Source organism: Tyto alba, unplaced genomic scaffold (genome assembly GCF_018691265.1).
Source record: "Tyto alba isolate M040663 unplaced genomic scaffold, T.alba_DEE_v4.0 Super-Scaffold_42, whole genome shotgun sequence".
NCBI lineage: Eukaryota > Metazoa > Chordata > Aves > Strigiformes > Tytonidae > Tyto > Tyto alba.
Genome location: NW_024881318.1, coordinates 32,490,178 through 32,515,439, shown reverse-complemented (window position 1 = coordinate 32,515,439; position 25,262 = coordinate 32,490,178). Strand labels below are relative to the sequence as shown.

Here is a 25,262-nt window from a genome sequence, read left to right as displayed (position 1 = left end):
TTACCATCTTCCCAAGACATAATCACTTGTTTTTTTTCTTTCTCCCAGAAGAAAAATATACAATATTTTTTCCTCTTTTTCATAACACAAAGATTAAAACCAAACAGATTTGCTGAGTCCATGGCAAACTCATAAAAAGTCCTGCTAGACAACACAGAGCATCAGTGGTCTTGTTATTTCCCTTCACATCAACAGTGACAGCAGTGGAGTATTGCAGACACTATAGGAAGACGGGGTAGTAGCCACCTTGCACTCTTTACCTCCCATCAGCTGACAGAGAGCCTTCCTTTGGCTGAAAAAGTGTAGCAGGTATATCAGGTCACAAAACAGGAGGAAAACTTCCCCGTTCAAAATATAACAAATAATTTCTTAACAGCATCCTGTATCATCCTTTATCTTTAATTTTGGGAGACTTTTAAAGCAAGAAGACAGAGATGGATCATTATGACTGAATCCTCCAAATCTAAATACTCTCCTCACAGGACTGGAGGAGTCCAAAAGAAAGCTGCTCTGTATCGTCTGCAGACCCTGCTGCTAAGGGATGTAAAAAAGTAAGGGAAGAAAAAAGTGGTTCCATGGATGCTCTGCAGCAGTGCAAAGTATGACATTTCTAAAAGAGTCTTAACCTCCACTCAATTTTTTTCTGCAGACCACAAATCAAAAGAGCTTTAAAGTCTCTGCATATGCAATAGGAAATAGGAAATTTACCTGGCCCTTTAACACAACTCAAAGGATCTTGATGGATAAATTAATCAAACAGAACAGAACACCAGACTGGCCATAAGCCAACTGCAATCCCAATCATGCATGGTGCCTACCTGATTACAGTAATGTTTGATGAGATTAAACACAAATCCTCGGTCCATTAAAGAAAGAAGATCATACAAGAAAAACGCCAGGCTGATATTAATTTTTTCTGCTTGCTCACTTTCCTTTTAAAATGAAGGAAAAAAAAAAAGAACTGCAGTTATTATGTGTAAAACATATAAAGGTGGAAGACTGTTTAGAATAATTTAAAAATAGTGTAGGGGACAGCTCCCAGAACCATCTCATGGAATATACTGGACAAGATTGTTTCAGTTCTCCAATTTATATTATCTTGTAAAAATGACACTGAATCATTTCTGTAAATTATTGCAACTGTTGTAGCTTTCACAGAGGAATATCACAGGATGAATGAACAAGTTTATCTATGCAAACCTTTTGGTTGACAACAGTGAAATGGAATTTGAGACCTGTTCTGAATTCCCTATGGGCTGCAATCCTGCATATGCCTTTTTTTTTTTTTTTTTTAATTGAACATTTAACATTAGAGAATGCTGGTCTAGGTACTTAAAACATGAAATATTGTTTTAAAATATTAATAAAAATCTACACTGGCTCTGCTGATGGAATATCAAGTATTTTGTTTAGAAATTTAACTGTAAAACTGACAGTAAAAAAATATTGGTAAGATTAACCTGTGGGGTTTACCAGTCAGCAGTTAAAATCTCACATGTTTAGAATTTCCTGATTACCAGAGATACACAGCCCCCAAGTAAAAATCACAAAGAACTTCATGTGTCTTTTAAAATAAAGCTACAGTTACTTCAAACATGACAATTTAAATCGCAATATACACAGTAGCGTATGTAGTTCACCAAGAGGAATTTGTGAAGGTGCCTAAGGGATCTGCACGTATTTAATGCTCAGAAGCCTCAGGTGGGTTCACTCAAGACTGACAGAGATGACTGAGAAAAATGTTGCCCCTACTCGTGTCTCTGTCTAGTGAGAACAGGTGTGCAGCACCTCAGGGTGGTTACGATTTAATTTTTCATTTTTCATCCTTTTTGTTGCTGTTCAGGAATATATATCTGTATTTCCTACAGCCTGGAATTTACACAGCAGAACATTTTTCTACTGTGAAGAAAAATTTAGTTTTCCACTACCTTACTGGGTAGGCTAAAGTATGCCAGATATATCACTGTAGAATTCTAGGGCAATCTGACATGCTCAACCATGTATTGAAACATTGATTATTACTGCTTGGATTTAAAAATCAGACACACATTACCTACTGCTGCTCTGTACAACTAAGCAATGGCCCTAATTCTGCAAACACTGTAGTGGGATTTTCACACATAATCAGGTTCTATACACTCAGTCTATCAAAATTGAATTGAATTAACAGGCCATAAAAATCTGTGTATTTCTCGTGAGGAAGCCATAAAATACTAATCTCTTGGCAAAACCTACAGTTCTGTTAGAACATTTTTGATGTAACAATTTTTTATTACACAACATACTTAAAAAAAAAGTCACTGATGCCTTAAGTAAACATTTCTGTGGAAACGATTTCCTTGCATGTGGCCATCACAGAAGCACACCAAAGGATCCAGCAAAGGGTAAAGCTTCAGGAACAAGTTTCTGGTGAACAGTGACAATCACTTCTGCCATTCTCTGTCCTCAGTTGTCTGGCCTTGTTCCTTCTGCAGTTTCTGCTCCTCAACAGCACAGCAGGGCACACATGGAGAGATGGATCAGGAAACTGAGCTGGCTGAAAAGTGACCTGGCAGGCCAGAACTGCAGCCTGGTCTGCCCTGTAGCAGAGCACGCTCCTGCGCTAACACAGTGCATTTGGCAGCTCTGGGGCATGAAAACAAGTCAGTTACAACAACTGAACAAACAACAGTCACCCAGTGCCTATCTGTGGCCTTAACTTTGTCTAATTGACCAGTGCAGAGTGACATCAGTGATGTAAACTGACAGTGTTAAAATGTAAATTACATTTTGTGATCCTTTCAACTTTATAATCTTTTATATCAGTGCAACTTGTTAAAATATAACAGGAAAAATAATTTAATGGGATTTAGGGATTATTTCTTATCTTTAATTTTCATGTGGCTAGTGCCTCTTAAAAGAGAACTTGGGTTATACCACTTGTGGTTGGATTTTGCAGCCCTCAGGAGGAATACTGACTCCATACTGCATAGCTCACTGACATCAGAAGTCATATGTGGAATAAAACATTATGCAGTAGAAATTAGGGTAACAGGAAAGAGGGATAAAAGGAATGAACCCTGCTTGGGCTGCTGTTTGATGCCCTGGCCAACCCGACATAAAGCATCGCTGTCACTGAAAATGGGTGTCCAACCTTTCCTGACAATGGAAAAAGGGATGCCCTCCCTGCACCCTGCAGCCACACAGAGAAGCAGTCAGGGGACCTGAGCTGAATAAAAACAAACTGTCTGCCAGGAGAGCACAAGGCTGCCCCTTGCACAGTCACAACTCTCGCTTACGGTCCATGTGAAAATACTGCCTCCATTGTGGCCTAATTCTAGTGACACCGATGAAGGTAAAATGGGATTAAATACAATTCAATGTAACACAGAGGGAGTAGCAAGGATCCACAGTGCTTGTTTAACATGTTTACCTTCTGTGGTTTGACTAAAAGTGCAGCAATCTCTGAAGTAACCACACTAACTATAGTTGTAATATCATCTTTGAAGCGATCAGAAAACCGGCTTCTTCGTGGATTGTCTTGCTTTTCTATGTTGTGAACGTACTGAGCCATACTCTTTATCTGCAAAGCAGAAAAAAAAAAAAAACAAAACCACTAAAAAAATGCCCAAACTGGAGGTAAAACTACTGCTTTAAGTTAATCCATAGGAGTAAGATTCCCTACTTGTTTTTCCCTGAATGTAATCACTCTCATCTTCTTAAAGCTGCTGTGATAAATCCTGCATGTACTGGCAATGACAACAGAGAGCCTAAGACCCAAACGCAGACACTGATTCCTGTTCATGTTCATGCAGTTGGCTACTTTCAGCATCTGAAATCAGAATCACCCTCCCCAGTACCTTGCATCTGCAGCTCTGAAACACTGCTCTTTGCAACTTTTGCCCTTCATAATGACAGACAGGGAGTGACACTTCTGAAATTAATTCTTATTTTTGACCTGATGTTGTATTGCTTCTATGCTGCCAGTAGAAATCTGTATGTTTTTTCCACTGACATCCACCACCTCAGGGGTCTGTAAAACTGTGAGTCTGGGGAGCCTTGTCACTGCTACTATGTTGTTAACATAGTGAAAAAGACAGGAACAGATATTCAGAGAAAAGGAAGGGCTCAGTTTGATGTTTGTCTTCCAGCCTTCTGCAAGCTCTGGACCACTGTGCATGTAGTTCATGCAAGACTGACATCACAAGCTCTCAGTGGGGAACGGGGATAAATATGCAGAATTCTTTAGTTGTACTTCAATTACCTGGGATCACTCCTTTTCACACTGGGGCTGAATAATTGAAGAGATCACCACCCAACTATGTCTGGGCCTGAGTACCTTCTACATTTCACCATTAATGCATTATAAAGTACCATTGTTAAATCTTACCAGGAGCTCAAAGAAGAACCAGGCATACTTGAAGACAGATTCTCTCACCATTCCCGTGCTGACGACCATCTGCAGTGCCAGCTCCTCATGGAAATGCTAGATAATAAACACAGAGTCTTGGGAAATGGCTTTTTAATCAACTCATCTTCCAGTTTTAATATCCTCCCTCTTCTCTGTGTGAAACTCCCCCATCTTGGAAATTCAGTAGCTGGATGGGGATGTATGTGGACATCCCTGTAGGACCAGAAGGCAGATTTGGCCAAAATGACGTATAAGGAATTTTGGTGGCAAACAGACTTCTGGACGCATTTTTCCATGGATCCAGAACCCCAGATAACTAAACTGGGAACTGCCTTTGGTCTATCCTCAGGCTACTTGCGGTGTGCATGACAGGGAGCAGTGATGTTCCTCACTTCCCACTAAGCATTTCCATTTAGCATATCCTTTTTTTTTTGAGAGAGAAGGTAGAAGTAATATTGTCTCTGTAGTGAGAGTGAAGGCCACAACAATAACCACAGCAGAGATCTGTGGTTTTGTACAGAGGTTTGTAGATGGAGACAATATTTTTTGCAGTGAGATCTAACCATAAGACACCCAATCCCAATGATCTAAACTTTTTGGAAACTCAAATCTGTACTAAGAATTTATTGCAATATCTATTTTCTATTGCTGACACAAACAATAAATCTAATGTGATTCCTAAGCATATTTACATTGAATAGGACATATTAATTAATCCAATATGCAGATTGGGTGTAAACATCTATGCTTTTTGGAAGAAATCAAACCAATATACAGAAGTAAGAGAGGAGAGTTTTCAAACTGTAATTCAGATTCTGAACTGCTCATTGCAGGGTTTTTCTCCCGCTTCTTCATCCAAAGCTACTGCTGCTAATGAATGCCAAACATAAGATAACAGCTCTGGAAATATCTATGTGATATGGTATCTCCTATATTGTTAAAAAGCTATTTGGGAATACATAATCAAAAGAGGAAGGAGTTTCTTGGTTCTAAAAGCTGCAAAAAGCGGAAAGGAAAAACATTCTTTACAGCAGAAGGGGATGGCAAACATTTTTGAATGCAGTTTACTGTAACATGTAAAGGCAGGTATCCAAGGGTAAACAGCAGTGGAAAAAGACAGAGGCCCCGACACCTTGAGAAAGGGAGCAAAGGGAGGATCCAGGCAGGCTGCTACTTGTCTAAAACTATCCTGCAAAAAGGATCTGAAGACTCTGGAGCCACAGCAGAAAAGTTTGGGTAATATTTACCCACTGATTCAATATTCCATTACAATCTCCTTGTTCAATAAAACTGGCTGTTATTTTGTTTTCTCTCTCCCTTTTTTCTCATTTAGAAGCACTAATTACCAGCACTGCCTCAGGAGGCTCCAGGCTCTGTTAATGTGCTCCCTCAAGCTTAGTGGTAGGTTACCTTTTTATTTGATGGTCTTGGGCTTGCACTAATGCTTGGCATGTCATTTGTTCCTTCAACATAGAAAGACATCCGACTGGAGCTGTGATCCATAGGCTGGAGGGCATAGCCGGGAGAAATACATAATAGTAAGTTAATACACAACTTAAGACAATTAACAGAGAAGAAATCAGCAGCGGTGATTTTTTTTCTTTTTTCGGAAGGTATGGACAGATGTTTACCTAAACCACTCTTCCCTTTCCTTCTCCCCATCCCCCTTCCCCATGGGAGCCAAAGACCACCCGAATGCAGCAGCCGCCCGGGGGTGCAAATGCCAACACCGCCATCACGTGCCCGACTGCAGCACTGCAGCTGTATTTTGGAAGAGCTACAATTCATATTTTCAAAGGCAACTGCCCTTCAAGCTTACACGGTGGCTCTACATCCAAAACTAACTAGCATCTGAGAGTCTTCCTTCCGTTAAAAGTAACTCAAATTTAAAAGGCAGTGAAATGGCAGTAGCCAATTGTAAATTGTTACATTTATCCATGTGATTGAGCTGTATTATCAAACATTTTAATTTTGTATCAATTTGGAAAATAAATATGCCTTGAGCTCTGGTTTTTTGGGACATGGCACATTAGAGTAAAATTCATAAAGCTATTAAGTTCCAATCTACATTATTAAAAATTGCTATGAATGAACACACATATGTCCATATAAACAACTCAAATAGATTGGCAAAGCCTGTGCATCTTACTAGTTCTGGTTTAATTTGCTGAAGGCAAGCACCCATTCACTTTAACTGGAGAGGCACATGATCATTCAATGGAGAAAAGGCTTCAAAATGTCTCTGGAAATAACCTAATTGAGAAGTAGTATTTTACATGTGTAACTCTCAAATAAAAGCGAGTGGGGATACGGTTCAGATCTCAGCAGACATGCTGCTGTGGATCTCTGCCAGGGCTGCAGCTAGGAGCAGGCTCCTTGCACAGGGGACAAATCCTGCTTTTGCCAGAGGCACAGCTTCCCAGCTCCAGCTAAATGGGGAACTCCAGATTTTGGTTTCCCCAGAGAGACGAGCACAGCCATCCTCATAAATCCTGGGATGCTGTAGACCAGCAAGCACCAGGTGCCACAATCAGGGAACCAAAATCCTGCTTCTTGGCTGTTGTCATGCTTTCTATCGTGCAAGCTATTGGTGGCATATGTAGTTCTGGATGAGAAAGACATAGGAAGTTTGTGTTTCACTCTGTGGTTGAATTAAGTATTTGGAAAGACCCAGTTACAAAACGTGCACATGGCATCTGCACTACAGCAGATATAAAATCATGGGGCCGCTATCATATAAGTCGTCTACATTTTTTTTTTTTAAAGCAGGAAGCTCTTTAGCACCAAACAAGTTCTGTGATTAACAAAAAAAAAAAAAAAAAAAAAAAAAGAGCTAAAAGGGGCAAGAATCAATTATTAGTGTATTTTAAGAAAACTATTTCCCTTCCTGGGACTCTTTCACCCCTTTCAGAAAGCGAATCTGTTCCCAGTGTAATCAATAGCAGTCTTTTCTCACACTGACTCTCTGAGACCTGGACCAGCCCACATCACCAGATGTGAACAGTACCTAAATGTCAAGAAGAACAGAACAGTGAGGCACATCAAAAAAGCAAATCCCTCTGTGGAGTGTCTAAGCCTCAAACAAGAAACAGAGTTCCTACCTCTTGTTTTCTTTGCTGATAAGAGACATCAGAATTTAGCAATGGGATTTAATATGTGCCTATGCCAAATCTGATAAGCAGCAAATGCTTCTGGTGATACATACAGTGCATTTACAAGAAGCAAACCTAACCCTCAAAGAACAAATGCAGATTGTTAGGTTTTGGCCCATATAAATCTCCAGATATTTGACTTAATTCTCTTACCTTGGATGACATGATGTTTTTGACCTCTTCATCAGTAGCACTTTGTGTAACAGCAATGTCAGGATTGCTGCAGCTTATCACTCGGCTCTGCAAGAGTTTACTCCCAACAGACATTGCAGAAGTGCGTCCAAATGTGTAATAACGAGACTCTGTCAAAATGGCACTGCTGCCTGCACCTGCCCATAGGGAGATGTTTGAACTAAGACTAAAGGACATATATATGAGACAAACATGAGATTCAAAACAGCTTTGCTCAGTATTGTTACACCATCAGCATTCCGAATAGTGTAAAGCTGCTGAAAATCTCCCCACCAACTGCTTCATTAACAAATTACATAGGCATTGTATAACTAGGTGCAGATGTTTTCCCAGTCTGCAGCTCACAGGGTGATTGCACAAGCAGTACCAGAAGATTAACAGGGCTGCCTGAGCAGCAGCACTGTTACAAGAGCTCTTTTGTCTTGCCCATCAGTTCTTTTTAATTCGCTGTAGATTAAGACAAGATTCACAGGCCTAAACAAAAAATAGCATCTTCAACACATAATATTTAACACCACATTCAAAGTATCCAAGGGAGCAAGGAGTACTGCCAGCAGGAATTTCACTAAATGATTACTTAGATTTCAGCTCCCTCATGGACTTTATTTTTCCAGGATAAAGAATTTCCAAGTGTAGGCAAGCTCAGAGATATATATAACACATATATAGCATATCCTAACATCAGTCTAAATATCTCTTAAGGAGAATTTAAATGAATACTTGAAAGAGAGATGGGCCTACATATCTTTAGCTACCACAGCACAGGTGCTTGGTCGTAGGTCAGTTAACATATAGCAATTGATCAAAGGAATCCTATAGGCTTTAGGACAATGGACTGCAGCAGAATAATAGAATGTTTAAGGTTGTCAGGGACCTCTGGAGGTCATCCAGCTCCCCTGGTCAAGCAGGGCCACCCTGAGCCAGCTGACCAGGATGATGTCCAGACAGCTTTTGAATATCTCCAAGGATGCAGACTCTACCACCTCTCTGGGCAACCTGTATCAGGGCTCAGTCACCCCCACAGGAAAAAAGTGTTTGCTTATGCTCAAAGGGAACCTCCTGTGTTTGCTTGTGCCCATTGCCTCTGGTCCTGTCACTGGGCACCACCGGAAACAGTCTGGCTCTGTGTTCTTTGCACACTTCCTTCAGGTCTTTTTATACACTGAAGATCTTCTCCGAGCCTTCTCTTCTGCAGGCTGGACAGTCCCAGCTCTCTCAGCCTTTCCTCATTGGAGAGATGCTCCAGTACCTTCATCACCCTTGGCTGGTCTCTCTCCAATATGTCCATGTCTCTCTGTGCTGAGGAGCCCAGAGTTGGACACAGCACTCCAGGTGTGGCCTCATCAGTGCTGAGGAGAGGACAAGGATCACCTCCCTCGACCTGCTGGCCAACATACAGAATTTTATCTTCTGATGACATCCTTAATGCGATGCAGAAATTTGCAGATCTTGGCCCTATGCCACTTGGCAGTAAGTTAGTTTGCACAGAAAGTAGTTTACTGATGTACAGGCCAGTAAGAAACTGTCATCTTAAGGCCATTTGAATTTCTGAAGGAAATTCCTCTAAAGAAAGCCTCAGTTTAGGAGATGTCTCCCACTTTCATTTTCAGGAAGCTACAGAGTTGCATATAGCTGTGGAGTTCTCTCACCTCAACCCTGCATCTGGAATGAATGACTGAGAGATAAGCATGTCCATGTTGCTCTTTGCAGCACTGAGGTCCCTGATCTTCCTCTGAGAAAATGATATATCTGAACTTTGTTGTGCTTAAATGGTATGCAGTCTGGGTCTGAGAAGCTGTGTTTGCTATTTTATAGGCCAGTTCCTTAATTACTCTCAGAAGCACCATGCTGAATAGCATGTATCAAGAAAAAAAGTAACACTTTTGCAACCCTTGCCAGCAATATTACCTTGTTTGACTACTTCCCTTTGAGGGTCTGGCAGACGAAATACATAGTAGACATAAGACGCCAGGAGGCAGTTCCTCCCATGCTGATCTTTGCTCAGGTCTTTGCTGTTGTGGAGACTGTTCACTATTGCAACCACAGATTCAAAGGCAAACTGTGAGAAGTTGGCTGTGAAACAAGGACAAGAATTTGTCTCAGCACTGAAGGGTATAATATAATTAGGTAAGGGCATTCTTTGTACCAACAACAACTAATCCTACAGGCTTTAATTCAGACAACACATTCAGAACTCTAGACAGCAATTGCTATACCTGACCAGACCCAAGCTCTACATAGGCCAATAACCACTCTTCAGTAAAACCACTGACTTTCAACCCAATCACTGCTACTCTACCACTTCATGCTACATAAAAGCAGACTGTAACTGTTAATTAACATTTCTAAAAGCCTTCATGCATCTCCTATAAGATACCTACTTGAAGAACATTAACACTCATTATACAAGCTAGCATGCTTTTATACAAACATTATAGTGCATGACAAGTGTTGATTATCAAAATGACATAGGAAATAAACTGTGTCCAAGTATGCCTCCCCTCCAGAGTTAATGTATGTGATGGACAACTGGCAGCCTCAGTAACAGAAAAATCTGTGTGCGTTTCTATACCCTGTTTTTGTGCTCACCCAATTCTGTCTAAAGACATTTGGGCAGAGGATATGGTGCAGTCAGCAGTGTCAGCTGTAGGATAAGTGATTTTGCTGGCATTTTCCTTGCAAAACAACTGAATTTCAAACAAAGTTAAGCCATGACCCACTTTCTGACCTATGTTTCCAGATAAGTAATGTACTACAATTTAATGTACCTCCCAGCCAGAGTCTGAGGGTCTTATATGTAAGGGGAAAAGGAGAGAAAGCAGGAACTCAGTTAAACCTGACTAAATTGTGCAGTGAAGCTGTGTCTGAGAAGCATAGCTCTTTCTGAAGTGGACTACCCCAAATATTGAATCTGAGCCTTGATATTTAGCAATTATTTCCCCCACATTTCTGTCTTGCTTGCACTACCCACTCCAAGGCCATGCACCAGTAAATACCTGTCTGGCCAGCTATGACCATGGGCTGTACAGCCAGCTGGAACAGTTTATCTAGTACCAAATGTAAAAACAAGACAAGAGGTTCAAGGCGTGAAGAATTCAAACAGATAATGCTGAGTTTCAATTCATGTTCCAGTGTAGCTTCTGTAATCTTCTGGTCCATCAGTCGAATGGGGAATGTCACTTGACTTTCCAGAGAATGGCACAGAGTAAAGAACTTCTCCAGGTGATTGTCCTGCAAATACAGTGCACTCAGTCAACAAAGTTGATATAGTTCAGGTTGCTGCTAGCTAAGCAAAGCCTGATTGTCCCACCTGATGGGAGGAGAGAAACTAGTTTCACCCTTCTGGCTTGCAGTGGTGGCTAGCCTTAAAGATCAATTTGTTAAGCAGCTGCCACTTGTAAAGCAGCTTTTGTTTGTTCCTTTTCATCCAGCTCAAGTTCAGACTCTGGTTAGATCACATTAAAAGCAGAAAAGTGAAAACCCTCACTGAAGTGATTGCTTCATTTCATGAAAACACTGTTCCCCATCTCTGACAAAACTCCATCACGTCATAGGTCTATAGTCCCTCTGCCACCCACACCTGAGTTCCAGCTACATACAAGTTATGTGCCTTATGTGTATGCCCTACTTGTATTTAAAAAGCATGCTGCCAAGGGGTGATGGACCTGCTTCAGACACAGGGCCTCCAATTGTTAGGACATAGCTACCAGGGTTACCTAGAATGGGATGATGGGTAGGAGACACTGTAAAGCAGTGAAAACAAAATAAAGCTGCTGTGCCTCAAACCAGTAACCCAGTAAGATGGGCAAAGCTTCAATTTCTTATCACACTTAAACAACCAGAATCATGGAGTTCTCATTCAGCACTAAGCTTGTGTCCCTACACCACATGGCATTGACGGCTGAGCTGCCTAAAGTATTCTGGCAGTATAACCTGCCCCTGAAGGCGGGGAGGTGCTATGTCTCTGCAGATGTGGACACACTGTCTGAGGTAGCCTTGCAGAACAGAAGATGCAGATTGCAGAAACTGGCACTGGGCCCTGACAATGTCTTTCAAACACAGCCTAAGCAGACTCTTGCTGAGATGAGAGGTCATCAGGCTCCCTATTGCTTGCTGTGACTTGCTGCTGAGAGTGCTCATTTGTTCACTTCTACCAATAGATTTTATTTCATCAAAGGATTTAATTCACTGAGGATATCATGCTATTTCCATAGCTGTTAGTTGTTTTTAAACCTGTGTGGACTTAAACATCTCCATTTCACAAACCTCCTAAAAGTCAGCCTGGATGTCTGAATTCTCTTTGGAATGTAACTGCAGCTAAGTGTTGCTTCTGATGCATTACCTGAGTGTGAACAGATGAAACAGCTTGCACTTCAACGTTGAAAACACCCTTGTGCCCTTCAACCCATTTAATAGGTGGTGTCTGAGATGGAACTTTCTGTGAGGGAAAAGAAATGTGGTAATCATCGTCTGCCGTTTAATGATTAACAGAAAGTCTGTTTTCATGGGGGTCTATAGGGTATTCATGCTATTCACTTCATTTTAGATATCTGAATTCAGTGCCATACAGAGGATCACAGCCATACATCTTGTATTCATAGACTAGATGGGGAAAAGAAGGTGCATTGAACAGGAAAATTTGAAGTGCTTCGAGTGGATACCTAGCACAGACAGTGAGAATATATGTCTTCTGATGGGATATTTTTAAGGTTAGATCTTCCCAGTTAAAGCACTGCCAAAAGCGATACATGGTGATGTGATGGTTTTAACCCTCTGGACAGTTTCCTACTTGCTATATTTACTCAGAGGGCACAGGTTTCTGCTCCAGTAGCAGCACCTGATTCCTTTTCTCCTCTTTCATCCACACAACCACAAAAAAATGAGCAAATCATCCTATGGAAGAAAGCAAACTATTGACTTGACACCCTCTAAACAAATGTATCCCCAATTAAGCAATTTACAAGGATTTTCTTGGATAACTAACTTTAAAAAACACCATATAATGTTATAAAATAATAGCACCAGTGACAATAGTAACAACAAAATTTTTCTCCAGAGCTTCCCCCCTTTATAGTACAAAGAAGAGGCATTGTCTACAAGCAGACAGCAATGTTAGTTTGTAAAACACTTAATGCTGTTCTACTACATTGGGAAAATATTATCTTTTCATAATTTTCTTTATTACCTCAGGAGAGTGAATTGAATAGTGAAAAGGCAGCTTATCCAATGCAACAGGAAGACAATAATGTCCAGTTTGAAGACGATCATTTAATAGAATCGGCAGCCACTGAAACAAATGAAAACATAGCAATATTCATGGCTATATATGATTAGGGCTATTTATCTCATTTGTTATGTACAGTCAACAAAACAACAAATGAGTTATTGAACCAAGCTTCTCTGCTCTAACCCATTCAACAGGAATCTCTTTGAATTTTAAATTCACTGATAGCTACTGTAGAAAAATGTACAAGGCTGCTTTACAAATCATCCCTTTTGAAGAAAACAAACACAGAGCTTTTCATGTGTGACATATATTTTTCTAATAAATCCTACCAGAAGTATTAGTAGAGTTCATGTTTTTATTTAAAAAATCATGTATCTTGAATAGACTGATCCTTGACTTTGAAGCAAATCAACAGAGTTAATTTTTTGCTAAGGATAAATTAAACATCTTGGTCATGGTCACCATGAGGATGAGGGCCAGAACGACTCATCCTAAGTCTGTGTTGATATTTGGACACGCTTAATTCTTCTCCTATTCAAGTCTGAAACAGACTGCATTTTGGTGTCATGGGGCAGAAACATTTTCTATTTAAGCAAATAGAAGCTTGAAAATAAAGTCCTCACCTATGTGAAGTCTCACTCCTGAACTACAAACTAATTTACTTCTTACCAATCCCATTGACACTGATGGGACTATATCTGTCCATTAAAGAAAGCCCATTTGAAAGGAATCTCAATACTGGGATCAAAACCAAATACAAACTTAATAGCAGGAGCACATGGAAAGCAATTGTCTGGCCCCACACCTCAATTGCTGACTGTGGCACTAAGACATTTTCAAATGTGAAGTATTATCGACATCTCTAATTTCCTCTTATTTTAAAATCTCTCCAGTCAAAAATATCAACAGATAAAGAAAAAGGTCAAGGAGACTGTGCTACAATATGCATTTCTTAAGCTAAAATATCCTAGTCTCAATATGAAGATAATGAATGTAAGAGAATTACATTTCACCTTCTAGATTCTTTCTATTTTAATTTTGATGTGGGTAAAGACACTTTAGAACATAAATGATACGCCATATAAAACCTAATTGAAAATATTATATTAGTTCTGTTCTGGGTTGAGTGAGTGGTGGAGTTTTTTGGTGGCAGGGGAGGGGGCTATCGGGGTAGCCCCTGTGAGAAGCTTCTCGAAGCTCCCCCAGCTCCACGTCAGCTCCACTTCTGTTTGGGAAATTGAGCCAATCGGCTGCGCCTCTGCGATAACGTATTTAAGAAGGGACGTGGTGACGGGCAGTGGGACTTGGGAGGAGGAGTTGCTGCAACTGCATGAACACCAAGGTCAGTGGAGGAACGGAGGAAGAAAGGAGGGGGGAGGTGTGCCGGAGCAGAGACCCCCCTGTATCCTGTGGGGAGACGGCAGGGCAGCCCCCCCTGCCACCCATGAAGATCTACGGTGGAGCAGACACTGATTTATGGCCTGTTGCTCCTGCTCAGATGATCAAGGTGCTGTGCCCGAAGAAGGCCGGGGTCTCATGGGAAAAGGTAGCCCTGTTGCTGTAATTCAGTGCTGGGAGGATTGCAGCATGCGGGGGAGTCCCACGCCGGAGCAGCTTGGGAAGGGCTGCAGCCATGGGAGGGAATCCAGTCAGAGGAAGTTAGTGACCCATGACGGAGCAGTGTGGGGAATGCTGCAGCCCATGGGAGGAATTCATGTCCGAGAAAGTTTGTGGAGGACTGTCTCCTGTGAGAGGGGGACCACGATGGAGCAGGAGGAACAAGTTCCGGACACTCCCCTCACCGAAGATGAAGGAAGTGGCAGCACTGACTGCACCCCCCATTCCCTGCCCCTGCGCCACTGGGGGAGGAGGTATAGATATCGGGAGCAGAGATGAGCCCAGAAAGAAGGGAGGGGTGGGGGGAAGGTGTTCTCAAGATGTGGCAATGCTTCTCACTGTTCTACTCTGTTATGTGTTGTTAGTGTCTGTAATAAATGTATGTTCTTTTTTTCTTCCCCTAACGAGTCTGCCTTTTGCTCGTGACCATAAAGGGGAATTTTCTCCCCATCCCAGTCCTATCTTGGACCCCAAGCCTGGCTCTCTGTCCCTTCTCATTGCCGGAGGGGAGGGGAGAGAGAGCTGCTGCATTGTGGTTGGCTACCAACCAGGCCTAAACCTTGACAAGTTCTTACCTGATGTAGATGTTACCTCATTTTAGATAATGGTAAATAATTGTAATTGCATATGTTTTAGGGTTTTTTTGCATTAACAGAAGCTAACAGAATTAGGCAATGTGTTATAAAGCATTGCTGTTGCAAGTATTTAGGAGCATACTTCCTTTCAGTTGTCAGGTGAATTCATCAATTTCAAAGACACTTAACAATGTAAAATTGTAGGTTTAGGATGTAACACAGCACAGTTTGCATCCGGTTTCTGTAAATTAACATTAAGACCTCTACTGGTTCAGATGTATTACCATAGCCAGAAAGGGAATATATGACAAAATTCTTGACAAGAAAAGAGTCTGTTTGCATGGGATGTAGATACATATATGCACACAAACACACATACTTCCATATCACATGAAACTTACTGAATACCCAATGAGGGTTTCCACAGATGCTCCTTGCTTTGGCTGGCAGCTGATGTGATAGAACGTGAACAACAGATGGTGTTTCTCTGTGAGTTTTGCTGGTAGCTTAATTTTTACTTCTTCATAAAAGTCAGGGGACCTGTTTAAAAAATACACCAAGCACATTTCCAATGTAAGTATGAGACTGAGCAGACAGCAATTTTGCCAGTAGGCTTTTAGATCTTATGGTTATAAAAACTGTAGAAATCCTGAAAAATCCTCAGGGCTGAGTTAAACAAAGTACGTATATATACATCTGTATTTATGAACTATCTACGGCTTTGAATCAGGAAGAGCATAGACGGTATCAGCTGTAATGATTCAGCTTTCACCCATCTCTATACATCCAAAAACATTCCATCTTCATTTCGGGTTCCAGTGTATTTATTGTGTAAATCCTAAATCCCGCGTCCACATCAATGAGAATAAGAATGTCCCTTCAGCTCTTTCATTTGTGAATTCACTGAAGTGAATGCTGCTACGAAGTTGTGTTGCTGCTTCCTGCTCCTCCTCCTTAATCTTTAGATTAGAAATATTCTCAACTAACCTCTGAAAGGCTCCAAACAAGAAAAGCAATGGTCATTTATGCAATGGTCATTTAGGCATGTGTGTGTATCTGTCCAAATTAGATATGACAAATCCGCATAAAATGCAAATGTTTAATATGGATTGCTACCTGCATTTCTTGATGAACTATGTAGGCTAAGAATTACACAAAGAGGTCATGATTAATAATTCTCAAGTCACACAAATCATAACAATACTTACTTATTATGATACGTGATAGCTGTGTATGTTTCTTGCACAAATTCTGGACCTGAAGATTTACCAAAAATTACCTACATTAAGAAGATAAGAAAGTAACAGCAGTCAGGTCTAAAGCATGTAGTTTTCATCATCTTGTATAAATTTTAAGACAGTATCTGAAGGCTGAAAATCACTCTTCAAGTTTGTCTGAGCATGTTGCCACAGATGTCTTATTACCGATCATCTTCCCCACATAACGCCAGGAAAATGGAGCAGAGGTCATTTCCAGAGCCACTGACTACCTCACATCACATTCTCCAGCCATGCACTAAAAAGTTAGGAATTACAGGAATAAAGTCATGGTAAGCCTCTTACACGTTGTCACATTGCCTTTAACTAAATGCCAAAGAGATAAATTAAAAGTATTTTTACAAGTTTGCTTTTCAGTATGTAGCCTGCTCATTTAGGGTGAGATCCATCTCACCTTATCTTAGAAGTCCGAAGTTCCTTTATAATGAGTTAAGAGATATAGACATTTTTGGTTCTTGATTTTTTTCCATCATTTCAGGCTCAGCCTCATGGTAAGGTCCTGGAATCCAGGCACTTTAAAGGGAGCCCAGGGAGATGAGCTTAGACAAGGATATCTGCGTATGTGTACAGCATAAGTCCATATATATTGAGATGAAGCTCTCTCACAGTGGAGAGGGATGCCAGATAAACTCTGTCTGTCCTAAGAATTTGTCAAAGCCTAGCTGTAATATGGGCAGAGTTTAAGGGAACCAACAATGAAGTATTGTGTAAAAGACGGTGTTACATTCACATGGCACAGCTCCAGTTCTGGAAGAAACATGGCTTGGGAAAACATTGTGCTGATGCTCTGATTTCAATTCCAGAGCTCATATATAGTAAGGCTGTGAAGTATGCACTACGTAGTGTCAGCACGCTGATAAAGACTAGGAGGGTGTCAGTCCTTGCTCCAACATATTGCTGGATTAACGGTCCTCAAAGTAATATCTCCACTCATTTTTTCCCCTTCTAATACATACAATCACAAATGATTTTATCCCAATGTCATCAAATAGCCAGTTACAGTGTCTGAAAATTTTCAGAAAAATTCAGGCTGAAGCAGTTGTCTGGGTTAGAACACTTCAAACTGAACAAGTGAAGCTTGGTAAAGCTGAAGAGAGCATCTTACAATGAGAAATGTTGAATAACCTGAGCACGGACAGTGCTGACTGCTCTGCTAGTAGTGCACACATATGCCCTAAAATATAGTGTGTTTCAAACACAGAAAAATCTTCCTATAATGCATGATTGTGCATCCGTTCAGATTCAGGCAATAAAGAACCCAACTTCTACCTTCCAGAGTTACACCCCGAGTATTTGCGTACTCATAGTGCATATGGAGGAGTTACACTGGAAGACAGACTGCACATTCTTAAAAGGTCTCTGAAGCTCTGTGAATTTTATCATTAGAATTTCCAACACAGCGCTGATTTAATAAGATATCACTCTTCTGAAACTAAGGTAGGCAGATTTAGTTAAGAGGGGGTAACATGCCTCTGTTCCACTTGAGTGACAAGTCCTTCCAGTTGTGGGTAAGGACTGCAGCCCTGCTTTCTGATGAGAATGACAAGCTTCACAAGCTCTCTGATGTTAGGCTTCCTAAGGACCCACTAGAAACAGTGGTCATGGGGAGTAAACAATGGTTATCTCCTCATAGGTTCCCAGGAATGCACATAAGCTAAAGTCTGCTAAGAAATCGCAGCATTTATTACCGGCATTGCACAGGATGGGTCTTCGCCACACATAAACTGGATCTTGATGGTAATGTTTCTTGCAGAAGCTGGTCGGTTAGCAAAATTCAGCCTCTGAGGGTAAACGTAGAGAAGATTTCTGGAAGAATGAAAAGGAAGAATAAAATGGGTAAATTTTATTTGTGCTTCAAAATGAAGTGCACGAACTAGCATTTTGCTGATTCCACCACTACCTATCCTTCAATTCCACCTAGATAGTGAAAGCTTTGACAGAACTCCATTTCAGAAGTTCACAAGAAAAAGGTAAGTTCTTGCTGTGACACACAGAACATCATATGTTTAAGGCTTCTCACACAGTAAGCTATGTCTTTGAGAAGTCAGTCTTCCTAGTTCTCTCTTTTTAAAATATGTAATTCCCAGTTACAAATCAATTAGTATCTTTGCTTGATGTAATGAAAAGCAGGAATCTCTCAAGAAAGCAGCTTCCTTCTCAGCTGTGAATAATTAGACTTTGGAAGGGGTATGGAATCACTCAGGGATTATAAAAACAAGCAACCAGCAAATAAAACCAACAATAGAAGTTCATACATTCCTAGTTTACAACAACAAAATGGCATATATTTCTAGATTATGCAAATAAAAAAGCAGTATCAATGAACCTGAATAAATATGAACAAGAAATTTTGAACTATAATTCTAGAAACTGCCATTTTTTAGTAGTGAATATGAATAATGCTTTAAAATACAACATTCTTTGCTGTTTACTAGTTTGTGTACATGAACATATCATTAAACTTAAAAAGCACCTTTCATTTCTGCTGGGAATTTGGCAACATAAGATGGTCTTCCAAGTTCAAACCCCAACAACTCTGGTAGAAGGTCAAAGTGCTAATAGAAAGCTTTTTCTCCAGTGAAGTCTATGTCAAGTCTGAGGTTTCATCTAGGCCTGGATTACACATGTTCTGGCATCAGGACTGTCTGTTTAATGTCTCATTTTTCCAGACTGGTATAGAATTCTCCCCGTTTGTCCTCTGAGTGTAGGGAATGAGGGTCATGTTAATGGAAGCATGCTGGCTTCTAATGAGAATGAGAACTACTCATGGGCTTTCATGCTTTCTTTTTGTCTGTGACAGTCAGAAGCTACACTCAAAATCACCCTGTCCTTATCACAGATATCTCCTCAGCACCATTGTAATCTGAAAATGTGAAGCAGCTTTGAAGAATGTTGTCATTAGGTCAGACAGTCCATATTCCATTTGTTGTACTGCAAGACCTGGAAAACTGTGTTTGATTCTCCTTATTGCCATGTGTCACAATGTGACAATGCTTTTCAACTACACAGTCCAAGCTACTTCACTAACCAACATATGCTACATGGGCCATGGCATGCTTTAGCAAAGAAACTGGCATGTAACTTGCCTTTCCCTTTCTTCAGAATAGTACTCCTGCCTGCCACACAAATGCACTTTCTTCCTTACCTCCTTAAATGCAATTTCTGCTCTGTCAAATTCTTTCAAAGATGATATTAGGAAAAGCTAAGTGAAAGAGAGAAATATATCGGTAACCTCCACTGAATTATGCTTGGGGGAATGACATATTAAATGAAGGATATTATCAATATTACATCTGCCAGAGGTGAAGAAATACATGTAGGGGAGACTGCCTAATCCAATCATTGCATCATTAATCTGCAGCCCAGCAGAAGATGTCACAAATCCATATAATGTCCCTGAGTACTGGATTTTACATTTAGATGTGACTTGAGATGAAAGATATGCAAAATCACAGAGAGCTCTCTGCTGACTACACAACCAAGAAAGCATTATTCCAGCAAGTACTTTACCGAAGAGCTAAAGCTTGTGCCATTTAAGATCAAGCAGTTTTAGGGATCTTGCTTACATGTGTATTCAACCCATCAGCATTGAGGAAGAACAGAGGCAATTGCTGACTCTGGATATCCTGCAGACAAGAAAATGATGACTGATATTTTAAAGCAGGAAGGTGAGGAGATGGTCAAAAGAGGTTCCTTCGCAGAGGCGTGAACTGTAGACCCATTGCTGACCACTGTGTAGGTGCTACTGCCTGCCAGCATCCATACCCTCCAAAAGACTCAGAGGAAGAAATGACAAGGAGCGTTTCCACATGGCAGTTAGCAGGGGTGTCAGGGCAGCACATACGGCTGTCTTTCAAATAACAGGACAGCTAGCATACCCATAAGGATGAGGTGAACTCCAGGAGGCACTGTGTCTCCCCTGGGGCTCTGCGCTGAGAAATATTCTAACAACATGCCATAGCAATTACTTCTGGTCAGTGTGATTAGACTTCTCCCCTCGCTCCCCCTTACAGAAAGTGCAGGGCTCTAACTCCAGAGATAGTCAGATATACTTAGAAAAAGCAAAAGAGCTCATCAGGAGTCAGAATGGGCTTACAAAAGCCATGGCAGAGTAGCCAAGTTCTCTGAGACCAGGACAGACAGAACAGCAGAGTCCTGTGTGAGGAACGGATCCAGACAGCTTCTCTAGGTTGGAGACTGACTCAGAAGAGGGACAGTAAAATAAGAGGCCATTTCAGAATCAGTTACTTGCTGGGAAAGCTAAGGGTCCACCTAGGCTGACACAGGACACAATGCAGCAGTTCTCATTCAATTTTGCTTTCATGGGACTTAGCAGTGGTGATTTGATCACTTCCCATGGCCAAAGCAATGCCTATCTTCTGCCAAAACAAAATCTATGCAAAGTTTCAGGTCTGTGACCTGTCTCTTCGAATATCCCTGTTTGTAATTATTGGTTGTGCATACGTGTGACATAATAAAATCCTTCTCCTTGCTACTTTACACAATGTGTGACATGTCAACAAGTGCATCTCAAACTTCTAATGAATATTAGGCATGTTCATTGCTGACCGTGACAAGAACACCATACATAGCAAAATCCAATATATGTGCAAATAGTCATTACTGATACGAACCACAAACGTCCTATAGGTGAACACAGATGAATGGGTTAACATTGCCATTTAATACTTACAGTACTGGCAGCAAAAAACAATATACCTATTAGTTACAATGTTCAATCTTTGTTGATTCCTCTACACTTTTGTTTGGGTGTGTAATTTCCAGAAAAAAATGGTTGAAAATTATAATGCAAATCACAGACACTTTACCAGATATAGAAACCTAGTCAGCCACTGACTAGAACAAATGGCACAATGACAGAACTTCAATATGTCATGTTCAAGGGAATGTATACATGTCATATATTCTGTATCTTAGTATGGATAATTTGGATAATAGTTTGAGTGATTTTTCTCATGTTGCTAAAATTAAGAAACATCTAAAGAGTCAGTGGTCAGATCCTCATTAGATTTAGGATGAGAGTAATTGTCACTTTATTCAGTCCATTAACACTGGTGTTAAAACATTAATAAATTTTCTATTAAAGTTTTAGTCAACACACAAAAAAATGTTGCCGCTGGAAGACTGACTCAAAACACCAGATTTCTGCAGATTCAAATCACAAAATTATGACAAGAAAATAGATATTTCTGAATTTAAATGTGACCTAGAACTTAGAGTCAACTCAGACTAAGATTTTAATAGCTTTCTCTCCAGGACTCATAGTTATTCATTACACATAATTGAACTAACCTACCATTACTTTAAATATCAAATATTGCAAACAAGTAATCAATGACACCATGTATCTGAAAACCAAGACCAAAGGCAAATAGCTGAGACCTTGTGAATCATAAAAATCACCAAGAAAATAACTTCTTACCTATCATATTGACTTCCCTGTGTTCAAATATAGGGAACTTTTTAACGCATAATTACCTACTTTACATCATCTTTTTCAGAAGTTATTCTTAAAACTGTTTTAAACTTTCCAAATATGAAAATCAAAGGGATTATACCACCTTCTGATGCCTCTGTCCTCCATGCTTTGCAATCATCTACCAAACTAAACCCACTGTTCCACTGATAATACCTTTGCTTCCTCTGATGGTTCCAGCTTTATTAAACCCTGAGTGTCAGTGTTATTAAAATGGATAAAATGAGTTGAGATCCACCAGGTATCAGCTATTGTAACATCAAGACACTATAGTAACAGGATGGTAGGTCACACATGAGGCATTGTCCAGTTGCCCAAATCGAGTATGAAAAGCTGAAGAAAGGAAGATAGCAACTATACCATAGAGCTGTATTTTACACATCATTTGTCATCCCACGACCTGTGATTCCTCCAGCTGTGTACACAGAGGTAAAGCCCTCTCCCAAAATTCTCACTGAACCCTGATAATCAACAAGTAAAATTTCTGATAGTAGATTTTTACACATAATAGTGAACATAATTGAAATATGATGGTACAGCTGAGAACTGTGGTAAGATAATTTTGTTTTGATATATTTTATTAATAAATGACACAGTGAAGGAGTGCTAATAAATACAATACCATACATTCCCAAAACACTGATAACATGTCCCTCTGAAGTTATATGTGTTAGACAATGTGAGACAGTATTTCATATTTACTAGCATCTTCTTGCTGCCATATACACTATGCACTTCTAAAATTGTTAAAAATGCTTAAAAACCTTAGTGAATGACATAGGCTTCAGCAGCATGCAAGATCTATGCAGCTAGAAGTCAATAGGTGGAACTTGGATTTGTTTTAATTGTCTCATTGATGCATTTACACAATCCCTGATCCTGACCTGGGAGGCTGGAAGCTATACTGACAAACTGTACTGCTCTTGAGTGATGATTCTTCTCTGAACTATACACCTTAAAGTAACCATTTATCAAGCAAGAGGAGAAAAAAAAAATCCAGTGAGAAAACTGATGTTCTCTAAGTTCCCTGCACACCTAAGCTAAATAAGTCACCTGTTCTTATGAAAAGGGAAGCCACCTACTACTAACAGTAATCCAGCACTATTAACAATTCTTGGATGAAGTTACTAGTGAATTTTCATTCCAGTGAAAAGCAAGTAAATATTTTGAAGAAGAAAGTACATTGTCCTGATATGAGCAAAATGAGCTGCAGGCTTGGAAATGAAAGTTTTGGTTGTAAGAGTTCTGGCTGGGAGCTCTTTACAAAAGGATGATATTCATCACCCTACTACCTAACCAGTAGGTTACTCTGATCAGTGATCAGAGTAGCTTCATTTTTCTTAAGATATTTATGCAAGACCAAAGCATAAGCCACTGCTTGCTGAAGTGGAGCTACAGCAAAACCAAATCAGCGAAGAAGGTGCTTTCATTCTGTCATGGTTTGGGCCTGGTCGGCAACCAACCCCCGCAGCTGGTCACACTCCCCTCCCCCTCCACCCCCCCCCCCCGACACCTAGGAATGGGGGAGGGAATTACAGGGGTGGAGGGAGACTTGCAGGCTGAGATAAGAACAGTTTAATAATGGCAATAAAATGAGAACAATGACGATGATAGGGAAAAAAAGAAATAACTATATAAACCGGCAATGTGCAGTGTAATTGCTGACCAACCCCCAGCCCGTTCCCGGCCAGCGACCCCGAGATACCAAGATCCCACAATCGCAATCCCGGAGGCGCGCGCGCGCGCGCGCGCGAGAGAGAGAGAGAGAGAGAGAGAGAGAGAGAGAGAGAGGGAGAGAGAGGGAGAGAGAGGGAGAGAGGGAGAGAGAGGGAGAGAGAGGGAGAGAGAGAGAGGGAGAGAGAGGGAGAGAGAGAGAGAGAGAGAGAGAGAGAGAGAGAGAGAGAGAGAGAGAGAGAGAGAGAGAGAGAGAGAGAGAGAGAGAGAGAGAGAGAGAGAGAGAGAGAGAGAGGGAGAGAGAGGGAGAGAGAGGGAGAGAGGGAGAGAGAGGGAGAGAGAGGGAGAGAGAGGGAGAGAGAGAGAGGGAGAGCGCCCCTTCCCGACCACCCCTCCTCTATATAGTGAGCACGACGTGCCATGACATGATATGGAATATTTCACTGGCCAGTTTGGGTCTGGTGCTCTGGCCGTGCTCCCTCCCTGCTCCCTGTGCCCTTGCGCACGGGCAGGACATGGGGGGTCGGAGAGTCCCTGGAGTCTCGGTAGCAGCTGAAAACACCAGTGTGCTGTCAGCATTCTTCTCATACCAAACCCAGAGCTAAATCCAAAACACAGCACTCATCTAGTCCCTGAAAAGGAATATTAACTCTATTTCAGCCCAAACCAGGACACATTCAAAACCATCTGGAAAGCTAGGCCCCTCACACTATTTATGTCTTTTGTGTTTTCAATTATAGCTTCTTTCTTAAGAGGAAAGTTAGCAGTCAGTGTTGCACTGGCTGCTAATGATAATGATTAATAAGCAGTCCAGTTTTTCTGGGAAGCCATTGCGATAAATAATGAAATGCCTTTATCTCTACATCCTAGAGGAGAAGTAATAGTGATACCCTTTACAAAACAGGGAAAATTAAGTGGGAAAAAATGGCTTCAAGTTTGTGGAATTAAACCACAACAAAAATGCCCAGCGTTGTTTGAACATAGCATATAAACATTAGTCTAAACTTTCTAACATTCCTGCATGGTAGGTATCTTGCCGTGGATATGAATGTGTAGTTGGAGAATATGAGATACAATTAATAAGCCAAGGGTTTGCAGAAAGTCAGTGGTAGAACTGGAACTGGATTTAAGAACAGCCATCCAGACCCACATTCTGTATACTTTAGGAAGTTATTTGAACTGAGATACTGACATGATAATTTCAATTATTAATTCCTACAAGTGTCTGGAAGACTCAGTTTAACTACTTGTGAAAGAAAAGAGTACTAGCTTACTTGGAATATGTTATAAATGATTGGCATTTATTTTCTATTGTTTTAAAAGTTTTTCATAACATTTGCTTGATGTTAATGCTCTTTTTTTTTCCACATAGTAGACCAAAGAACAAAGTAAAACTGAAGCTGAAGAACAATGGCATCAAAAATACAACATCAGATTTATTTGGAAGGCAAAACACAGTATTTATCATTAAAATGATACACTTTAAATAGTATAAAAGTGATTAGCAGAATATGAAAGCAGAAATTATACTAATGATTTTCATACAGAGAACTAGCAGCTATTCAAGACTCCAAACTGTCAAGATTTTTCTTAAATGTTGTTGTTGCATTTTGACTTGCTTAAAAGTCTGCTGAAAATAGAGTTTTCAAGATCCTAATTTA

At 40.5% G+C, this 25,262-nt stretch overlaps 1 protein-coding gene across 2 annotated transcripts in view; it reads right to left on the bottom strand.

The window, feature by feature from the left end:
• DOCK8 (dedicator of cytokinesis 8) overlaps positions 1 to 25,262 on the bottom strand; it is a 98,865-nt gene that overhangs the window by 31,000 nt on the left and 42,603 nt on the right. For both annotated transcript variants that reach the window (XM_042804561.1, XM_032981920.2), the window contains 12 exons: positions 18,119 to 18,236; positions 16,362 to 16,432; positions 15,555 to 15,693; positions 12,920 to 13,021; positions 12,077 to 12,172; positions 10,731 to 10,965; positions 9,643 to 9,807; positions 7,696 to 7,871; positions 5,801 to 5,896; positions 4,370 to 4,465; positions 3,413 to 3,562; positions 819 to 932 (listed from right to left, as the gene is read on the bottom strand). In XM_042804561.1, coding sequence (XP_042660495.1) covers positions 819 to 932; positions 3,413 to 3,562; positions 4,370 to 4,465; positions 5,801 to 5,896; positions 7,696 to 7,871; positions 9,643 to 9,807; positions 10,731 to 10,965; positions 12,077 to 12,172; positions 12,920 to 13,021; positions 15,555 to 15,693; positions 16,362 to 16,432; positions 18,119 to 18,236 — 1,558 coding nt within the window. The remainder of the gene's footprint in view (positions 1 to 818; positions 933 to 3,412; positions 3,563 to 4,369; positions 4,466 to 5,800; positions 5,897 to 7,695; positions 7,872 to 9,642; positions 9,808 to 10,730; positions 10,966 to 12,076; positions 12,173 to 12,919; positions 13,022 to 15,554; positions 15,694 to 16,361; positions 16,433 to 18,118; positions 18,237 to 25,262) is intronic.